Source organism: Macrotis lagotis, chromosome 1 (assembly GCF_037893015.1).
Source record: "Macrotis lagotis isolate mMagLag1 chromosome 1, bilby.v1.9.chrom.fasta, whole genome shotgun sequence".
NCBI lineage: Eukaryota > Metazoa > Chordata > Mammalia > Peramelemorphia > Peramelidae > Macrotis > Macrotis lagotis.
Genome location: NC_133658.1, coordinates 110,014,665 through 110,036,919, shown reverse-complemented (window position 1 = coordinate 110,036,919; position 22,255 = coordinate 110,014,665). Strand labels below are relative to the sequence as shown.

At 35.4% G+C, this 22,255-nt stretch overlaps 1 protein-coding gene across 4 annotated transcripts in view; it reads left to right on the top strand.

The window, feature by feature from the left end:
- CLHC1 (clathrin heavy chain linker domain containing 1) overlaps window positions 1-22,255 on the top strand; it is a 57,318-nt gene that overhangs the window by 18,445 nt on the left and 16,618 nt on the right. For 2 of the 4 annotated variants that reach the window (XM_074206351.1, XM_074206358.1), the window contains 5 exons: window positions 3-204; window positions 284-420; window positions 756-840; window positions 8,574-8,680; window positions 13,552-13,726. In XM_074206351.1, the coding sequence (XP_074062452.1) occupies window positions 3-204; window positions 284-420; window positions 756-840; window positions 8,574-8,680; window positions 13,552-13,726 (706 nt within the window). The remainder of the gene's footprint in view (window positions 1-2; window positions 205-283; window positions 421-755; window positions 841-8,573; window positions 8,681-13,551; window positions 13,727-22,255) is intronic. The other 2 variants (XM_074206367.1, XM_074206374.1) reach the window with 2 other exon arrangements.

Genomic DNA, 22,255 nt, shown 5'->3' with positions numbered 1-22,255 from the left:
AGGCATGACCATGGAAGAATCTGTCAACCTAGATTCTCTTAATGAATATTTTGTTCGTCTTGAAAAAAAATATGAAGAAATTAAGCAACATATGAAGGCAAAATATATCCCCCAATCAAGAAAGACTGACTTAGATGAAGAAGAAATCCGGGCATTACAGAGGCGAGATATAGCTGAAGCACTAAACAATGAATTGCGATTTCGGTATGAATTTATTCTCTAAAAAGCTTGAAATATTTTTTATTGTTATATTTAATATCACATGGTTTGAAGTTTAGTATAGTGATTATTTTTATCTTTATAGTCATAGAAAGACAGAAATGGTTTTAAGTGCATTTTCTACCTGGATAGATTCTGACATGAGCATTTCTTTTCAAGACTACGTACTCCAAATTAATAAAACTCAAAGAATTTTACCAGGTAACTAATATTTTTAAAACTAACATAAATAATGGAAGACACAACTCAAAGGCAATGACATGGTCATTTTTAATTGTAGAAAGCTTAGGAATGGATCTCTAGGTTGCAGAATTGAATTTAGCTCTATTACCAATGTCTGTGTCCAGGGAACCTGAATGGAACTGTATTAGATCAACAAAGAGAGGGAGTTGGTAGGGAATCCAGACCAGTGATGATGATATGCCAAATTGTGTTAAAGTTGAATTAAATATAGCCTTATTTGGTTATAGTTTAGATGATGGATTTCCAGGGGTAAATGCATCCTTAAACATCTGTGCCTATTTGCAACATTTCAGATGATCAAACACTTGTTGAAGAGTTACTGGAAGAAGATCCAAGCAAAGCTAAGGAAGCTGAAGTGTTACTTGACTACATTGAAAGGCAAATAGAAACAGCTCATGTGCAGCCAATTAGTGGGCTATTATAGTTCAGTTTTGAAATTTTTTTTTTTTGGAAAGAAAATAAAAATTTATTAAAAGAAGTTAAAACACATAAGAAAAATAGTAGGTAAAGAAAGAGACAAAAGTGCAGTCAAGCTGGACTTGGCTGGACCAGCAAGTCAGAGAAGACTGGCCAGCCCTGAGCAGGAGACCAGTCCAGGTTTTTATGTCTTGTCTCTTATCTAGAGGGAAAAAGTTGAACTCCCTTTCCCTTACTGGACCCAGAATTGGGTAGAAGGTGAACCTTAAGGAAATCAGCATATGGATTTTACATTAAACAATGAATAAATGGTAGTCAATTTACATCAAGAATGGGGATCTCCACCCAATTTGACAAGATTAGCAGCATTTAAAATTAAAAATTTTGCTTCTATTATAATAATAATTCTTTATATCTTTTCCATGGTAGTCAAGTTACATCTCAAGAGAAGATGGTAGTCAATTTATATCTCCACCCAATTTCTACATTCACAATTCTCTACATCTTTTCTCTGAATCATTCCCCCCTTAAAATTATTCAGGACCCAGATTCTTCTGGGGCTTTCAGAGTCCATTTGGAGATGAATGCATTACAGCCAGGACTTCATTGAGACAGGATCCAGAGAACAGATCAGTTAACAAAGCTGGTTGGCATCCTGCAGAGGTTGGTCTCAGAGATGTATAGCTTGGCAATGTTTTGTCCAGGAAGCTTGACACAAGTATTGTCAGAGCTAGCTCAGTATTTAGGAGACTTTTTTCGCCAAATACCTCTGTCTGACTTAGTAGCAGAAAGAGTAGAAGTCCCTCAGTTATCTTTTCTTCTGATCCCAATTTGCTTATGCCTCTGATTGCATACATTGCTGCCTGCAATACAGTATGATACCTCTCCTGGAAACTCAGGGAAAGAAATGGAAACAAAGGAACAAACAAAGAGGAGAGAGAGCGAGCCAGTTTTGAAAATTTAAACATTTTTCCTAACTGGTAAATTAGTGTTTTATAAAATATTTATTTTAAAAAATAAATCGTGCAGAAAAATTGCCAGACAGAGAACTTAGATTTTTCAAGATTGATATAAGTTAGTGCAAGTGGGTTTTGTTTTTCTTTTTTATGTTTTTCAGCCTATTCTCCCATCCAGAATCCTACTATCCAGGTTAATGTTGCTGTTTTTCTCTTCATGCCCAAACCTTAATACTTAAGAAGATATATTTCTTCCTAAAACCTAATTAATCTTCCTGTTGAATAAGTGGTTTGAAGAGATCATTGATTAGTAAACTCTATAAAAGTAATTAATAAATATGGGCACATTAAATAGGTATACCTTATACTATAGGGTGATGTTAATTATAAATCATTTAGTTCTTGTTAGCTGTTGGCTTTTTCCTCCTGCTTCTGCATTCAGTAAGTTATGTTGTATTACTTGAGTTAAAAATGTGTTCCTTTCTTATCTCTTATCTTCCCTTAAATGCCCAATTGGGAAGATTCTTGTTTTGTGTTACCATTATTGTTATCATCATCATCATCAATTATTATGATTACCTACCCTCAATGTATATTCCAATGTACATATATCAAACACCATAACCCCCAGGTTTCTCAACCTATTCATTTTCTCCCCACTGGAGCCACAGACAAGTTGGTCATATCTTGATCTTGTCATCACCCACAAATGTATCCCTCCTGTTTTCATGAACTCTGAAAATCTCTTGTCTGATCATAATCTATTAGCCTTCCATAGTTACCTTTGCCATCTAATACCAAACCCTATTCTTTGTTCACAATGAGACCTTATAAAGCATAGGTCAGTGTATAGCAAATGAATCCCATAAATTCTTATCTAATCGAGGGTAGCAGGATGTTTCAAGCAAATCTCATCCTTATTGGCTTTCTAGGTTCTTTATTCAGAGAGATCAAAAGAAGGCTAAGGAGATTTGGAGACATATATACCTTTTTATTTTACAGCCTTGGTGATGGGAGGCTGCAGGGTCAAGTCCACACATAAATCTATCTGCATAATCCAAGTTTGCTTATCAACTCCCCAAGTTCCTACTTTGTTTCTCCCACTGTCTACTCACTATCTGCCATTGCCTGCTATACTCTGCTCAGCGTTATTAGTTATCTGCTCTGCATGCCAGCTGTCTACAAGCAATGTTCTAACTGTTCTGTCTGGACTGCCTCCTAGCCTGGACAGTTACAGGGGCCTAAAACAAAGCCAGCATCATGCCAAATCTAAGACTTTCATAAGTATTATCAACTATAAACAAGTTATATAATGGTAACTGCTTTCATGCCCAAATAAGAACTTCACATCCGGCAGTTTGGTTGCATATATCATATACATTGATTATATAATCACAGTCTCCAAATATGGGCCTTTCCAGTCAAGTTGAACTATTGTGATTAAGGGAGATTCATATTCCTATTCCGACCAAATGATGTACCCTATAGATCTCTGTTCCCCTGAACTCTCAATTCTCTCTCAGTCCCTTCATTAGTTATGCATTTCTTCTTTCCCTGTCTTGACTGTCTTCTTGAGCCACCAACCCTCTTATTGTACTGACAGTTGTGCTCTACAAAGCTTCACCCTTGGATCACTTCCACCATCTACTGCCTTTGTACATTCTTCAACAAAGGTTGAAGAGGTAACACAAATGATCTGACTGGGTTCACTACAAATTTATGTTACAAAGCCTAAACTGAGCCTTTTTGCTGCTGCTAGATAATCCTTTTAGACAGCATCTCTTCTGTTTTCATCCCTCCTCAAACTTTTCATGGCTTACTCTCCCTAACCCTTTCTACTGAGAACCTTACCTATATTTTACCAAAAAAATGAGGCCATTCACCAAGAATTTTCTCGCTTCTCTTTTTCATCTTGTACCACTCAGATTCCTTCTGCCATTATCTCCTTTTCTCTGTTCTCACATAAAAAAGTGACCATTCAAGGGGGCAGCTAGGTGGAGCAGTGGATAGAGCACCGGCCCTGAAGTCAGGAGTACCTGAGTTCAAATCCAGCCTCAGACATTTAATAATTACCTAGCTGTGAGGCCTTGGGCAAGCCACTTAACCCCATTGCCTTGCAAAAATTAAAAAACAAAAAAAAAAGTGACTATTCTTGCCAAGGCAAACCCTTCTATGTGTACCTTTCATCCCACTCCATCCCTTCTCCTTCTGCAAATTGCTCCCTCTGTCATCAACACTCTGATTTATCTTAATCTCTCCTTATCTCCCAACAACTAGAAACATGTCAAATCTCCTCCATTTTCAAAAAACTCACACTTTCTTCTTCAATCCCTATTACCCCAAATCTTTTTAGCCTTATGTGACTAACTTCCCTGAGAAGACAATATAAAATAGGTGACTTCAGCATCTTTTCTTTTTCTTAATTTTATAAAGTCTGGCTTCCAACAGCATCATTCAACCCAAACTGCTCTCTTTCTAAATTTCCCTTACCCTATAGATTTCCATTCTCCATACCAAATTCAGTGACTTTTTCTCAACCCTGATCCTTCTTGATTGATTTTCAGCCTTTTGACACTTTCAGTCACCCTCATCTTGGTGTTCTCTTTAGATTATAAGGACATTATTCTCTCCTGGTTATCCTCCTATCTTACCACTCCTTTTCAGTCTCCTTTGCTGGTTCTTCACTCTAGTTATATTTCTCAGGGATCTGTCCTGAGGCCTTTTCCCCCTTCTTTATACTATTTTACTTGATGATCCCCTATTAACTTCTGTAAATTCAATTAACATCTCTGCAAATGATTTTTAGATCTACTTATACAGCCCTATAACCCTTCTGTTGACCTTCAGTCTCTCATCTTCAACTGCCCATCAGACTTCTTGAGCTGAATATCTTGTAGACATCTTAAACTTGAAATGTCCAAAACCAAACTCACAATCTTTTCACTACATCTTTTTCCCCTTCCAAACTTCTAAATTACTGTTAAGATCAGTATCATCTTCCCAGGATGGCAACCTATGTGTTATCCTCTCTCTAACCCTTATATCTAACTAGTTGCCAACATCTGCTTTTGCCCTCTTCTCTCCCCTGATACTGTTTCCACCCTGATATAGGCCTTTATTCATTCCTGGACTGTTGTAAAACCTCTGGCCGATCTGCCTACAACAAATCTCTTTCCACTCCAATCTATCCTCCATTCTGCCTCCAAAGTGATTTTCTTAAAGGGGAAAATCTTACCTAAAAAGTGGCTCCCATTATCATTTTCAGGAACAAATATAAAGTGTGTCTCATATTCAGAGCTATTCCCACTCCTACCTCTGCCTTTCTAATCTTCTTATACCTTACAGTCCCCCTCTATTCCCCCCCCCCCCAACTACTGTTTAAACCAGTGACATGGGCCTAATTGCTCTCAGCTCTTAGTGTTTTCACTTAGCCTGAGTCCACTATGCCTGAAATGATTGCTCTCCTTATCTCTGCTTCCTGGCTTCCCATCAAGTCCCAGATAAAATCTACTTCCCAACCCTTCTTTATTCATTTCAATTACTTCCCATTCATCTTGTCTGTAACTTTTCTGTCCCTAATTATTTGCATGTTTCTCCTCCCATTAGATTGTGAGTTCCTTGAGGGCAGGGATTGTTTTTTTGCCTTTCTTTGTATGCCCAGCCCTGATTACATAGTAAACATTAATAAATGCATACTGACTGATTATTAGTAAGTATACTTCATTCTAGCTTCCTTAGCTTACTTCTAAGTACCAAAGAATATTAAATATGAGTTTAGAGATACTTTTATATTTTAATTGCTTTATTAAAGTACATGAGACTTTACATTTGCATGTTTTCTTATATTAACTCTTCCTTAGTCCTATCATCCAATACCAACCCTTTTGGTATGGGAACATGTTATATTGAAAAAATACATCTTTTCTGAAGTTTTATTTGTTATTTAGTTGTTTTAGGTTCCTTTGTAGGTTAGTTAGAAAGAAACTAACAAAAACTACTGCTATAATTACTCCCTTGTGAAATTCAGATTTTGACCCAAATTTGGCACAGAATGCCATGGGATGAAAAGATGGGAATGAAAAGGGAAAAAAAAATTCTAGCACTGAAAGTTAAACTTTTCTCATCTCTTATTTTTTTTAACCTATCACCTATCATCTTGTTGGAATACCTTTTGTTATTGGATTTCCCATGATTATCACTTCTATACTTGGTTCATCCTTAGGATTTTCAATTTAATATTATTTATATCTTTTCTTTAGTAATATTTTATAAACATTTATAAAAGCTCCCTCTGCCCTGGTCCCTTCCCTTCCATTGAACAATTAAAAAAAACTCATAATAAACACAAATAGTCCAGCAAAGCAAATTTCTACATTGATGAGGTCCAAAAATGAATGTTCTGTTCTGGGTTTTAGTCTCTCTCTGGCATAATTCACCTTTAGTCCTTTGAATTTGTAGTTTATCATTTTTTTTTTGGCAAGGCAATGGGGTTAAGTGACTTGCCCAAGGTCATCCAGTTAGATTAATTATTAAGTACCTGAGGTTGGATTTGAACTCAGGTCCTCTTAAATCCAGGGCTGGTGCTCTATCCACTGCATCACTTAGATGCCCCACTTGTGGTTTATCATTGCGTCAGAGTTCTGAAGACTTTCAAAAATATTTTTTTGTGTTAACATCATCATGTGTAAATTGTCCTTAGAGTTCTGCTATCTTCACAGAGTGCTTATAGTTCTGCTGTCATTTCATAGTGGAATAAAACTATCCATTTTATCATTTCTCATATTCATCTCTCTTCAACAGTGTTTATTAGATCCTGCTCGATTTTTAAATTTTTATTGAGAGCTGTGTATTCCACTTTAGAGAACTCATGTAAAAATATTTTGCTCTGGGGACAGCTAGGTGGTGCAGTGGATAGAGCACCAGCCCCGGAGTCAGGAGTACTTGAATTCAAATCTGGCCTCAGACACTTAATAATTACCTAGCTGTGTGGCCTTGGGCAAGCCACTTAACCCCATAGCCTTGCAAAAAAAAATATATTTTGCTCTGAAAGGAGAGAACAGCTGAATTATGATGTTATTTATACATTGTATTGAGAATTTGTTGTCTGAAATCCAAAGTATTAGGAAGATCTTTTATTTCTAACTAGACTCTCCACCCATTTAGTATTCTTCAGAAAGTTGCTCTTTTTCCTTTAGAAATCAGTAAAGTGCTAATCTCAGACTTATAAAAGACCAGGATTCTAGTCCATTTCTGGAAAGATAATACTGTTTGTGTGACTCTGGCAAAGTCACTTAACCTTTTGATCCCTAGATAGTTCTCAAAAACTAAGTTGTAAAGCAAACACTGATGGGTATTGGTAGAGGAAATTTCCTTTGGAAATTCTCTATGCCAATAAAATAATAGATTTGACCCCAAAAATATAAATATCTCATCCCCTAAAGATACTGTTGTGAATTGACTTACATTTGTCAGTGTGTCAGTAAACTGGTCTTTATTAATTACCTACTATATGCCAGACTCTTTGATAAAGGATATAAAGATAAAAATGGCCCCTACTCTCAAGGAGCTCACCTTATAATGGGAGAGATAACATGCAAACAACTATGTACAAACAAGATATACATCTGTATATCTAAATCAAATATATGTTATATTTGATAAATTGGCTATAGTCTCAGAGGGAAGGGACTGAGATTAAAGAGGTCTTGGAAAGGCCATTTACAGAAGGTGGGGATTTTTAACTGAGATTTGCAAGAAACCAAAGAATCTAGGAGGTAGAAATGAGAATAGAGAGTACCTATTAAGGGATATCATGAGTGAAAATGCTGGGAGTTAGGGAATGGAGTCAATTAGTGACTGGACCTTGAGAATGTGCAGGGGAATAAAATGTTAGAAGATTAGAAAGATAGGAAGGGACTGGGTAATGAAAGTCTTTAAAAACCAAGCAGGATTTTATATTTGATCAGGAACTGCTGGAGTTTATTGAATAAGAAAGGTGATATTGGTTTTTTTCACTTTATTTTCCAAGAGTTACTGCTGTTGTTACTAAAGAAATAATGGCAAAGTATTTGTAAATTAATTTATCGCTTGTGACTGTTGTCTTAAACTTCCTTAAAGTAATAAAATGTCAGGGGTGGCTAGGTGGTGCAGTGGATAGAGCACCAGCCGTGGAGTCAGGAGTACCTGAGTTCAAATTTGACCTCAGACTCTTAATAATTATCTATGTGGCCTTGGGCAAGCCACTTAACCCCATTGCCTTGAAAAAAAAACTTAAAAAAAAAAGAAATAAAACTCCAGGCAACAGATCATAGTACAAACAGATAATAATATAATAATCATAATAACTAGCATTTATATAACACTCCAAGTTCTTCAAATCACTTTACATGCATTATTTCACATTATCTTTGATCCCTACAACAATCTTGTGAAATAGGTGTTATTGTTATCCTTATTTTCAGATGAGAAAATGTAGTCAGAGAGTATTCAGAGCCACATAGCCAATAAGTATATGAGATAGGATTCAAACTCTGATCTTCCTGCCTCCAGATCTAATACTCTATCCACTATGCTAACTATTAGGATTAGAGACAATAATGAAGTGTTTGGATATGATTATGGTATTATTTGACTTGCTTTTGTACATTTTATTATATTATTTTCTCCTTTATACTTAAACCATCTAACTATTTTCTTTTTATTTGGGGGGGTGGATGTTACAAAATGTAATGATAATAGGTTCAATGAATTGTTTGCAAATGGTGAATATGAGTCAGCAGCTGTTTTTGCAGGGAACAGTCCTAGAGGAATTCTTCGAAACTTGGAGACAATGAAGAAATTTAAAGGTAAAGATATCTATATGAATGGTGGTATGGGAGGGGAAGGAAATTAATGGGCCTGTGATTTCACTGGTAGAGGAAAACTCCCAGCAAGCTTACTTCTTCCACCAATTCAAATTAGTAGTTTATGGTGTTAAAGAGCTACCTAGGGCACTGAGAAGTGAGAAGTTCATACAGCATATAGATAATAGAGAAAGGGTTTAAATCCAAGTAGAGCCACTTGAGTGCTGGCTCTGTATTCACTATACCTTGCTACCTGTCATGGGAATATCACATTTGCATAAATATTATTATAAATTCCTTTTAACCAAGAGACAGCAAGGTTGTTATAAAAGTCACTTAACTTTTTTTCTATAACTAAACTCCCTCATTGGTAAAATCAGAGAATTGGGCTGGATGAATTCTAAGGTCCTTTACAATGTTAAACTTTTAAATTTTGGAGATATTAAGGCATAAGTTAATTTTTAAAAAAAAAGAAGTTTGATTTTGATTAATAAAATTTGATTTAATTTTTGTTAAATGTAAACTAATATAAAACCTAATTTTAATTTGTTATAAACCATAAAGATAGTTTTTGAGATGATACATTAACATGATCAATAGCCACTTTTAAAATTATTTTATTTTTTTTCCAATTACATATAGCAATTTTTACATTTTTTTAAAAAGTTTAAGCTTCGGGGCGGCTAGGTGGCACAGTGGATAAAGCACTGGTCCTGGAGTCAGGAGTACCTGGGTTCAAATCCAGTCTCAGACACTTAATAATTACCTAGCTGTGAGGCCTTGGGCAAGCCACTTAACCCCATTTGCCTTGCAAAAACCCCCAAACAAAACAAGACAAAACAAAAAAAAAAAAAACAACAAAAGTTTAAGCTTCAAATTCTCACCTTCTTTCTCTTCCTTCCTCCATCATTGAGATGACAAGCAGTTTGATATAGGTTATACATGTGCAGGCATAGGAAACATTTCCATATTAGTCACATTGTGAAAGAAAACATTGGCTCCCCCCTCAAAAATAAAACTTCAAGGAAAAATAAAGGTAAAAAGAAGTACACTTCAATCTATTCTTGTATGTTCTTTCTCTAGAGGTGGATAGCATTTATAAGTCCTTCAGAATTTTCTTGGCTCATTGTTTTGCTGAGATTATTAACAGTTGTTCATCATACAACATTGCTATTATTGTTTACTATAGTTCCATTCCTGGTTCTGTTTCCTTTACTTTGTAAAAGTTCATGTGAGTTTTTTCAGGTTTTTCTGAAGTCATCCTGCTTGTCATTCTATAGCACAATAGTATTCCATATCAGTCTGAACAGCAATATATAGTGTGTTCAGCTATTCCCTAATTGATGGGCATCCCTTCAAATTCCAGTCCTTTGCCACCACAAAAAGAGCTGCAAGAAATATTTTTGTACATATAATTCCTTTTCCTTTTTTTTTTTAATTTCTTTGGGATACTGACCTGGTAGTGGTATTATTGTGACAAATGGTATGCATACTTTTGTAGCTCTTTGGGCTTAGTTTTAAATTGCTCTCTAGAATGGTTGGGTTGGTCCACAACTCCACCAAGAGTGCAGTCGTATTTCAGTCTTTCCACATCCCTTCCAATAGTTGTCATTTTTGTCATATAAGCCAATGGGATAGGTGTGAGGTGGTACCTCAGAGTTGTTCTAATTTGCACTTCCCTAATCAGCAGTGATTAGAGCATTTTGTTTCCTATATGATTGTGGATAGCTTTGATTTCATCTGAAAACTTCCTGTTCGTATTCTTTGACCATTTATCAATCAGGGAATGACTTGTACTCATAAAATTTGATTCATTTCTCTACATATTTGAGAAATGAGCTCTTCATCATCAAAGAAATTTATTATAAATATTCTCCCTCCTCTCTAGGAAAACCTTCAGTTTTCAGCTTTCCTTCTAATCTTGGTTTATATGGTTTTCTTGTAAAATCAAAATTATCCGTTTTACATCCCATAATGTACTCTATCTCTTGTTGGTTTATAAATCCTTATGTTATTCATAAATATGATAGGTAAATTATTCTAAGTTCCTCTAATTTACTTATGGTGTCACTTTTTAAAATCATATAATCTGGGGCAGCTAGGTGGCACAGTGGATAGAGCACCGGCCCTGGAGTCAGGAGTACCTGAGTTCAAATCTGGCCTCAGACACTTAATAATTACCTGCACCACCTAGCCGCCCAAGCTCAACATTTTAAAAAAATTGGTTCAGACCTCTAATTTTATTGGTGTAGAGAGAGATCTTGTTAAGAAGATTCCTTCTACTAATGCAGATTGTCAACTTGATTCCTAGAGTTTATTGAAGCATCTCCTGAGTGATTAAAAGACTGCATAGGGTCCCAAGCCAGGATATATATCAGAGTATAGACTTGAACCCAGGTTGTTCTATCTCTGGGGCAGGCTCTTTATCCATTGGAACACATTATCTCTTTATATACTTTTACATTGTCTTTTGGATTACTTGTAATTTTGAATTTTGTAAGACTATGAGGTTCTATAACTCATAGCCATTTAGTATATCTCGAATTACCAATGATCTCTTTTTTAAAAAGAATTTTTATTGATATCCTTTTTGAACACCACCAGAGTTTCTTTCTCTCTTCTTCCTTCCATAAAGGCATCCTATATAGCAAATAATATTTTTAAAGAAAAATTAAAAAAACAATTTATTGAAAAAGTATGAAAAATATATATATATATATATATGCAATATTTCCTATAGACCCTTCCTGTCTGTGAAAGGAGTTGAGTGGTTTGAGGGAGTCTATTTCTTTGGGGCCATTTTTTCTTTTTTTTCCCCTTTGTCTTATTTTGAAGCATTGTTTTGTGATTTTTTTTCCCCATTTACTTCATTGAAGTCATTTTGTATGTTGTTTTTAGGTCTCTTGCTTTCTTCACTTTGGTTCAGGTAATGTAAATCTCCCATGATTCTCTGTATTCACCATATCTAACATTTTTTATAGCACAACAATAATCTATTACAATTTGCTTAGCCATTTATCAATTAGTTTCTACTTTGTTATCAATTCTTTACTATCTAGGAAAAAAAGTGCTGTTATAAATATTCTGGTATTTTTTTTAAAGGAACTTTCTTATCTTTAACCACCTTGAGGGTACTAGACAAGTAATAGAATCTCAGAGTGAAAGGATATAGACATTTTTGTCACATTATTTGTGTAAATTCAAATTACTTTTCAAAATGGTTGTTCTGATTCACAGTTTCACCAATTGTGCACCAGACTGCTTATCTTTTCACAGCCCTACCCAACACTGGCTTGCCATCTCATCATCTTTGTCAATTTGCTGGGTTTAAGGTAAAACCTTAGAGTTGTTTTTGGTGATTTGGACCATTATTTCATATGGTTGTTGAGAACTTGAATATGTTTCTTGAGAACTTTCATTTGGTTCTTGAGAACTGTTTGTCCAGTGATGATATGGTTCTTGAGAACATTTCATAAGGTTCTTGAAAACTATTTGTCCAGTCATCTCCCTTTTTTTTTTTTTTTTTTTTTTTTTTTTTTAGCAAAGCAATCAGAATTAAGTGATGACTCTCCCATGGTCACATAGCTAGTAAATGTCAAATGTTCTAGGCCTAATTTGAACTCAGGTCCTCCTGACTCTAGGGTATCAGCTAAATCCACTGTACCACTTAACTGATATCTCATTTATTCTATCTGATGGCCTTTTCTTTATCTTCATTCTTCTTGACTTTTCTTCAGCCTCTCACATATTTCATCATTGTCTTCTGCATACTTTCTCCTTCCTAGATTTTCATGGGAAACTACTCTCCCCTTTCTAATTGGTTCTTTTCAGTATATGGTGCTAGATTGTCTTTTAGGTCATATCTATTAATGATGGGTATCCTTCAAGGCTCTGTCCTGGGTCCTCTTCTCCCCTTTCTATACTTTCTCACTTAATGATCTTATCAGCTTCTGATACTTCTGATGATTTCTCAACTTTCATTCTGTCCCTTCTGTATTCTATTTTCCAGCCAAACTGACCTGCTTGTAGTTTAGTAAACTCTGCAGTCATTCTTCTGACCCCATGCCTGAATCCATCTTCCAGAATTCCTGACTTTCTTCAAGGCCAGCTCAAGGTGCTACTTCCAATGGAGAGCCTTTCTTGTTAGGTTCTTGCCCTCTTGAGTCTATCACATAGTACTTATCTCTGCACATTCCCCAGAAGAATGTAACTCCTTGAGAACAGGAACTGCTTTTTGTTTTTGTCTTCATATCTTCAACATCTAACTTAGTGCCTTGCATTTATTTGGTTGTTTCATACATATTGATAGAATTGAATAGTTCAGTAAGTTCATTAAGAATATGGAATAGAATAGTATATTTCCAAAATGACTAGCAATTTCAAATGACAGCTATTGGAGAATAAATGTTAGACCTTCCTTGAAAATTGGAATTTTAAATTATTTCTTAAGCTATACAATTTCCTCACAAATTTTATTTTTTATTTAATTTTTATTCATTTATTTATAACATTCAGTTTTTAAAATATTTAGTTCCAAATGATCTTCTTCCTTTCAACTCCAGCCCCACCCCTTGAGAAGGCAAGCAATGTGATACCCGTTATATTTGTGGAGTCATGCAAAACATGTTCCTATATTAGCCATATGCAAAAAAGTGAGAAAAATAAAGTGAAAAAATGTTTCAATTCCATTGAAAAATTAGTTCTCTTTTTTAAGGTAAAGAGCATCTTTTATTATCTTTAAAAATTTTAAAGGAATTATCACTAAAGTATGAAATGAAATAAGTAAATAATATTGGCTGAAACATTTGATCAATAGTCCTCTCTCTCTCTCTCTCTCTCTCTCTCTCTCTCTCTCTCTCTCTCTCTCTCTCTAGAAGTTGGTAAAGTCAAAGGGAAAACTCTTCCTTTACTGTTATTCTTTGAGGCTCTTTTCAATACAAGTCGTGCTGCTAAAAAACCTGTTAATGCTTACTTGACACTGGAAGGAATTAAATGTGGATTATCTGAAAAACGGTTGGATCTGGTTGTACACTGGATCACCCGGCAGAGGTAAGTGATGCAGGGCTAAACTTATTTTTGTCATGGTTTTTATTCTCTGTAAAATTCTTATTTTCACATTTTTAAGAGAATCCATTTCAATCTCCAGTTTCATATTCACAACAGCCTGTAGAACACAACATCTAGATGTTCTATAGACATCTTAAATTCAACAAGTGATCATTAAATAACCAACTGTCAATATTGGGGAAATATAGGATTGTTTTCCCTTACTCATTTGGATGGAGATTAGGTCAAAGTTTATTTCTCTGAAGGGAAGGGCAGATGATGAGATGAAATCTTGAAATTATTACCCCCATCCTACTGCAGAACCTTACAAAGAATTTAATCTAAAGTGAAAACTGAATTATTGTGTTTTCACAGATCTGAGCAGAGGTAGATTAAGGCTAAATAAACAGATCTGAGTATCTTCTGTAGAGATTATAATTGAATTCATGGAAGTTGATGATATCATCAAGTAAAATAAGCATAGAGGGAGAAGAAAAGAAGTCCCAGTATGAGCCTTGTGCAACATCCATAGTTAATGTATTGAATTAGATGAAAATCCAGTAAAAAGAGGGGACAGACAGATCAGAGGAGAAGACAGGTCAGAGGAGAACCAGGAGAGAGCAGTGTCATGAAAACCTAGAGAAGTGAATATCAAAGAGAAGAAAGCGTTCATGATTTTCAAAACTGAAGAGAAGTCTCAAAGGGCATTCATTAGATTTGACAATTAAGATATCATTTATATATAATAATAAAGATGATAATAAAAACTAGTATTTATATAGCACTTAATCTTTACCAGGCACTGCTGTAAGTGAGCAATGTGTAGTTCTTATCAGACCCAAATTCATGACTAAAAGAGATGAAGCACCATAGTGTTTGAAAGATTCGATTCCCTAAAATGCCATAACAACTGTGACCTTTTTTGTGTATGAAGAACATGAAAATAGATCATGATAAGAACTGAAGTCATGGAGATGCAATAAAAACAACAGAATCAAATTTTGTTTGAATGACCTTTGAATATGTTTCTTGATCAGTAGTTATTAAAGAAAACCGACATGGTTCAAAGAAAGAAATAGATAACCTTGTACTTTCAGATAGAAGGATAAAGAATCATTATGTTTTCAGAAAAGTACAAAGGCTTGAAATGAAAGAAGATAAATTAAGATCTTAGGATTGTTTGACAGTTCAGCATTTAGGAGTGACAGAAGGAAAACATGTCCATGTATCCAAGAAATGGAATGCATATTTAGCAATTCAATAAGGCAGTCATAAAACTACTAGGCAGATTTTTCTGATTAAAAAAAGAGAACACAATTTCTAAAGCCCCTACTAAAAGATTTATAAAAAAATTCTATCAAAAGTTTTCAGTGCTATTTACAATGTTCTAAAATGTAATGGACATTTAATATTGAGAGAACAATAGGATTGCAAGAAAAATTGAATAGATACAGGCAGTTGTTTACCTATATAATAAAGTACAATGAGAATAGGGAAGTGCTCTAGAATAGAGTCAGCAGACCTGAATTCAAATCCCACTTCAGACACTTAACTGTGTGACCCCAGGTAAGTCATTTAAGTTTGTTTCCTCATTGTGTAGGGTATTGAGACCCTAACCCAAAATGACTACTCAGAGTCCTCTCAAAGTGGCAGCAAAGAGTTAAAATTTATTTCGATTCTTGCAAGAAGCGGGAAGTTCCTAAATCTCTATGAGAGAGTGAGAGAGCAGGAAAAACCAAATTATAGAAGCAAGGTTAAAAAACCACAAAAAGCACAACCCATTTCCCTTCCTCTTTTCTGCTGACCCTTACAACAATTGGTCAAACTTGATGGTCTGAAGAGAAGGGAGGTGTACCTAAGCTTTCCCAGGAGAGTCTGTCTTTGTTTACTCCTTATATGATTAGGGTGACATGATTTTTCTAGCCAAAGATCTGGGTTCTCATGCTCAACTGATTCTTGAGAAATAGAAACTGAGTCCTATGGCTTAGACTAATTTAGCACTGTGTTTCTGAAAAGTCAGCATTTTTGTCCCTCACACTCATCTAAAAAATGAGGATAATAATGACATCTGCCTCCCAGGGTTGTTATGAAGATAAAAATAAGACTATTTGTAATATAAAAATAGTTAAGACTATTAATATAATTAATATAAGAATGCAAAAATCTCTATCATAATAGACAGGACAAATCCAAATTCAAAGAAAGCACTTGAAGGGATCACCAGTGCTCAATTCAGTCAGTTGTTCCATTGGTAATGTTATTGAGTGCTTTAAAAGAATTTGTATTTTCAAAATATACATTATTTATACTTTAAATATTATGCTTTTAATAAATTGAATTTTATTGATTTTTTCTGATGGTGTTAATACAATACTAGGAAATAAAGTTATGAGAAAATTTTCTATGAAACAAGTTGATTATTTAAAGATGTTTCTGGATAAAATTAATTCTATCTATCACCAATCTAATAAAAATCAAATCTGTAGTTAAAATAATTAAAATTATTAAGATTGGTATTGTACTTTTTGGAACCAAAATGACCAACATATAGTTTATTAGCTATTGCTACATGGTGAGCACATATCACATTTTACTTGCAAATGTCTAATATTAATTTCTTGCAAATTCTTGCCTTATAATTGACATTTTTTTGTTTTTGTTTGTTTTTTTTCAAGGAAATGGAGTTAAGTGATTTGCCTAAGATCACACAGCTAGGTAATTATTAAGTGTCTGAGGCTGGATTTGAACTCAGGTCTTCCTGACTCCAGGGCCAGTGCTCTATCCACTGCACCACCTAGCTGCCCCTATAATTGACATTCTTGAGCAATTTTTATAACCTTCAACTGCATTGCAGTTACATTCAGAAAGTGCAAAAATTGATATGCACCATAAGAGCTTAGGAAACTTTAAAAATTACTGCTGGAAGGCATGAATCTTAAGTTGAAGACAAATCAGATAAGTTTTAAAAGCATTTTCATAAAAATAATCATTTTAACTTAAACATAAAAATGTTAGTTTTTCTCCTAGGAATGCTATTTGAAAATAATTAAACAGATGAACTTAATATTTTACTGAACAGAAATGATGGAAGCATTTTAAATTACTTTTTTTTTTTATTTTAGGATTTTGCAAAGCAAATGGGGTTAAGTGGCTTGCCCAAGGCCACACAGCTAGGTAATTATTAAGTGTCTGAGACCGGATTTGAACCCAAGTACTCCTGACTCCAGGGCCAGTGCTTTATCCACTATGCCACCTAGCTGCCCCCTATCCCTTAAATTACTTTTGATTTATTATTTGGCTTTATAAAAAACTTAATTCAGTGTGAATAGCTAGTAAAAAAAATTAAGTGAAATTTGAAAATACGAAATTTATTTGAACAATTTGTGCAATTTTGTAGACAGAGAATTAGACAACATTCCAATCCCCGCAGCTATAAAAAAAAAGCTAAAAGGACAATTCCTCAATAATGAAGTTGAAAGAAGTTTCAGTTTTTTGACTATAATTTGTACACAAATGGTTTCACAGTTAATCACATCAAACAATAATAAAATCACATGATTGAAGGGAAGATTAGTGGATTAGGATGGAGCTTCATTTGTCAAATCATGGTTAAATTATGATATAGGCTGGCTAATGCATATAATAGTAAGACAAAAATAAGCAAAAACATTTTTGTGAAAATCAGTTCATTATATTATTTGTAAATTTTGTTCTATATATCCTTTATACTTAAATTATCTACATTTAAAAAAAGAGTAGAAGAAAATATAGAGCTGAATTTATTCACCAAGGAGTAGAGGATGAAACCAGTGCAAGGGTAATGAACTGGAAAGAACTAAAGGATGAAGGGATTTGAAGTCATGGCAAGGACAAAGAACAGGGTTAGGTAGGGATTGTAAGGTAGAGTAAAAGATGGACTGATTTTGATCAGATAAAGGAATTTTAGAATTCATAAATATGAAAATAGAATGTTTGTAGGTGATGGCAAAATCAATGGTATAAAGTGGGTGAAGGAATACATAATGGGTAATGAGAAAACTGAGGAACTAGGAAGTTAGAGTGTTTGAGAGAGTATCAATGTTAGTACCCTACTATGAGGGCATACATTGGGGACAAAAGAAAGGTTGTGACTGAGCAAGGCTCATTAAGGAAGGAAGTAGACTATATGGGGGGAGGTATAGAATAGTTATATACAGACCTGTGGTTGAGCATTCTGGACTTATATTGGTGTGATCTGCCACAGTTAGACTCTCACTGATTTCACTGTAACGTGGTGATGTCTCTTAACAGCTGCCAGTATATTTTTTGAGTGATAACTATGGAGTGAATGAATTTCAAAGGAGAGCTTACTGAACAATGCTGGTAGAGGGAGAAACTAGAAGTTGCAGGGAGGAGAAAGGAGTTTTTTTGACTCCCCCATCATGACAAGTGAGTTGGAGGGGAAGGTTAAAGGTGAAAATGCCATCAGGACTAGAAAGAATAGTGAGCCTGGGAGCAGAAATCCCAGGAAGCACAGTAGAAGCGTTGGATTGATCAGGAGTAGGACATTGGTAAGGTTGAAGGGACACGGTTTAGACAGTGAGGGCCCAGAGTTCAAAATTACTGAGATGGGAAAGTACATAACAGAGTAGGAATAGACTAACTATTGAGGAATAAATTTAAGCAGATTATGAGTGACAACAGAGAAATCTATTGAGATAGGGAAATGATTAGACTGTTTCAGGATCCTCCCTCAGTGTATCTTGTGGCAGCTGGTTTTGTTGAGTCCTATGAGGCAGACAGAAGCAGATGAAGCTATAGTCTGAAAGAATACAGATGTGTGACAGTAACTGTCAATTTGAGGTAGATATAATTCAAGGTATTAGATAAAGCCCTGGAAAAAGATAGCTACCAAATTCCTGGATCCAGGGGTGACATAAGATGCCCTGAAAAGGCTCAGAATCAAGGAGGCCATAGACAGGCTAGATTAATAAAGGTCTCCTGGAATTTCCTGGGTTCAAATCTGGCCTCTGACACTTAGCTGTGTGACCCTGGGCAAGTCACTTAACCCTATTTTTCTCAGTTTCCTCATCTGTAAAATGAACTGAAGAAGGAAATGGCAGATGACTTAAGTTACCCCAGAAGGGGTGACAAAGAATAGGACCCCATAAGCAACAGCAACATCCAGCATACCCATTAATGACTCCTTTCCAGAGGGCTTTAAGCAGCCTTCCCCTCTTGAGGGAGTCCCTCCTTCTCTTTGAGACTCTATAGCCTGTTCTAAAGGTCACCTTTGGGACACCCTGAAGAGTTTGTGTGACTTGTAGCAGCAAAGAGGAGATTCAGGGAGTTCCTGTATGTGTCAATCCTGCTTCTCCTTTGGGGAGATAAATTGATAGATCTCAGATGTGCACATATATACATGTGTGCGTACACACTCCTAAATGTGCCTAGACACATATACATTGATATCTTGTTAGGCAACAGAGGGGTCAGATGAGCCCCTCCATTCTGTGCTCTGCCCTGAACAAGTTGGTAATTAATTCTTGTCCTAGCCCCCCACTGCCCCGACCGAAGAAGTCTTGGTCTTAATGTTCAGTTAAGATCGCAACTTCCAAGTTGTATCAGCACCATTTTGCTTCTACTTACAAATTTTAATATGAACTTTAAATCCAGGCAACCAACTAGTAATTATGAAGTATCTTCCACCTGCCAGCAAAGAACTCACAGTTCATTAGAATGAGGGAAAACATGCAAACAACTGTGAACAGTCTATACGGGATAAAATAGGGGTATTCTCAGAGAGAAGGCTGAGATTGGGGAGAATGGAGAACCTTTAGAAATTTTAGAAAGTGGTGCTTGAGCTGAGACTTGATAGAAGCCAGGGAATGTGGATGGCAGAGGTGTGGAGAGAGAATTCAAGATCTGGGGGCAATCAGTGAAAATGCTCCATCAGGAGATGGAGGGTTAAGTTTGGGGAGCAGCAAGACCAGGATCCCTGGATTGCCAAGTGGAGGGGAATAAGACTGAAGCAGGCATTTGATATTTTAGAAATGATAAGGTCATGAACTTGTGCTGGCCCTTGGATTTGGCCATTAAAAGGACACAGAAATACAAAGAAGGTTCAAGAAAAGAGGAATTCCTAGAAAATAGAGTTCTTTAGAATCTCAGAGCCTTTGCTCGAAGACTAATCCCCAAAGGGAGGCAGTAGGTAAATAAAGCACTGGCTTTGGAGTCAGGAGGACTGGGGTTTGAATCCAGCCTTGGACATGACACTAATTCATATGTTTATCATAGCACCACCTCCCTGAGGCTGTCATCATTTTCAAGAATGAAGGGAGAAAAGGCTGTTTCAATAAAGGAGGAGAAAAATAAGGCTAAAGGAGCTGAGGGACACAAATATGAAGAGAAATAAAGGCAAATAGCAGAACTCTAGACTTTACATATACTTGAAGAGAGGCTCAAATATCTACATGACTTCTATAGGAAATCATATCAAATATGGATCAGTGCCGAAGATACAGAGCCAAAGCTTTGATAGGAGAGAAGAAATGTGTTTTGAGCCTTGATCAGAGAGGGTAGGAGAGGAAATAGATATCCATCTCTCGCCTGGAGAGAGGCCCTCAGACCTTCTCAGCAGCACAGTTCCAAAGGGATTAGCTCAGGAGGGACATAGCAAATAAGGAAGTGACCCAGACCTCCTCTTTTCTGGCCACTGGTCCAGAAAGAAGGTGGTATTCTCTAGAGGGGACAGTTGCTTAATACTCAAGCACAAGGATTTTCCTGCCTTGTATTTGAGACCCCATTAGTCTCAGTGCTTGCATAGAGACTAACAGATTTTTTTTTTTTTTTTAGGTTTTTGCAAGGCAAATGGGGTTAAGTGGCTTGCCCAAGGCCGCACAGCTAGGTAAGTATTAAGTGTCTGAGGTCGAATTTGAACTCAGGTACTCCTCACTCCAGGACTGGTGCTTTATCCACTATGCCACCTAGCTGCCCCTGACAGCTTTTTTTTTTTTAGAGACATTTAAATGGATCAGTTTAACATTTTTAGATTAAATTCTGTTGGAGGTATGAACTATAGAGATGGCCCTAAGATTAATCTGGTTCATTGTATGAGTTACTGGGCCTCAGTTTTCAAATAAGTTACCCATATATAATGGATTTATAATGAATTTAACTTTAAAGATTCACAAAAACCAATTGAATATTATGTATAGCTATGTTTGGCTACATGATTTTTAACATAAGATTTCCCTTAATACTTACCAGTGACCCCTCCCCACCCCATCCCTTTTAAACTTGTTTTTATTTATTCATCTCTGTATTTATGCACACATTGTACTTTTATATAACCAAAATCAATATGCCAACTATTGTCCTTATAGTTCTGTTTTCTTAGCTTCATATTATTTCAGATATACCTTTCCGGGTATCTTTATGCTTTTATAATGATTCACAATAATAATAGTTTGCAAAGTACTTTTAATATTTTTATTTTAAGGGGGCAGCTAGGTGGCGCAGTGGATAGAGCACCAGCCCTGGAGTCAGGAGTACCTGGGTTCAAATGTGGCTTCAGACACTTAATAATTACCGAGCTGTGCGGCCTTGGGCAAGCCACTTAACCCCATTTGCCTTGCAAAAACCTAATATATATATATATATTATATATATATATATATATATATATATTTCATTTTAGCTGAACAATAACCTTGAAGGGTGGATACTACCATTATTCTTATTTTACAGATGAGAAAATTGAGGCCGACTGAGGTTAAATGATTTGCCCAGGTTACACAGCTAATAAGTATCTGAGGTAGGATTTGAATTCAGGTCTTCCTTACTCTAGATCCAAAATTCTGATATAATGCAATGATGTTAATTGTGTTATCCTATTGATACTTTGGGGGAGGTATTTTCATTGGTACAGGAAACTTCTCCTGTGGAAACTTCCTCCACTAAGACCAGCAACTTTGCTAAAACTTAAGAGTTTTTAGAGATGATAGTCTGGGAAAGTTGCCTCAGGAACTGAGAGGTTGTTACTTTTCCAGAGTTACTTGACGAGTCTCTGTCAGTTTTATTGACCCTCTATTCATTAGGTCATGCTGCTTCTTGACACTGATATACTGCAATTTATAATGAGAGTTTAATATTTGCAAATTGTTTTATAAATATTATTTCATTTAATCATCAATAACAACCTATCAGGTAATTTTACTATCCCTTTTTTACAGTCTAGGAAAATGAGGCAAATAACTGTTAAGTAAGTATCTTTGGCATGGTGATTATAACCAGCTAATTTCTGATGTTAAATTTGAACTCAGACCTTCATGACTCCCAAGTCCAGTATTCCATCCACTGTGTGGATTCAGCACAACTCCAAAGCAACATTATGGTTATTTTTGGGTCAGTTATAGTTTAGTATTTTTAGTTTACTGAAAGCAAATAATATTGTTACAAATATATTTGAATATGTACTTTTTTCTTTTTGATCATATTATTAGATTTTTTTATTTAAAAATGTTTTATTTGTTTTTAATTGACCAAAATCTG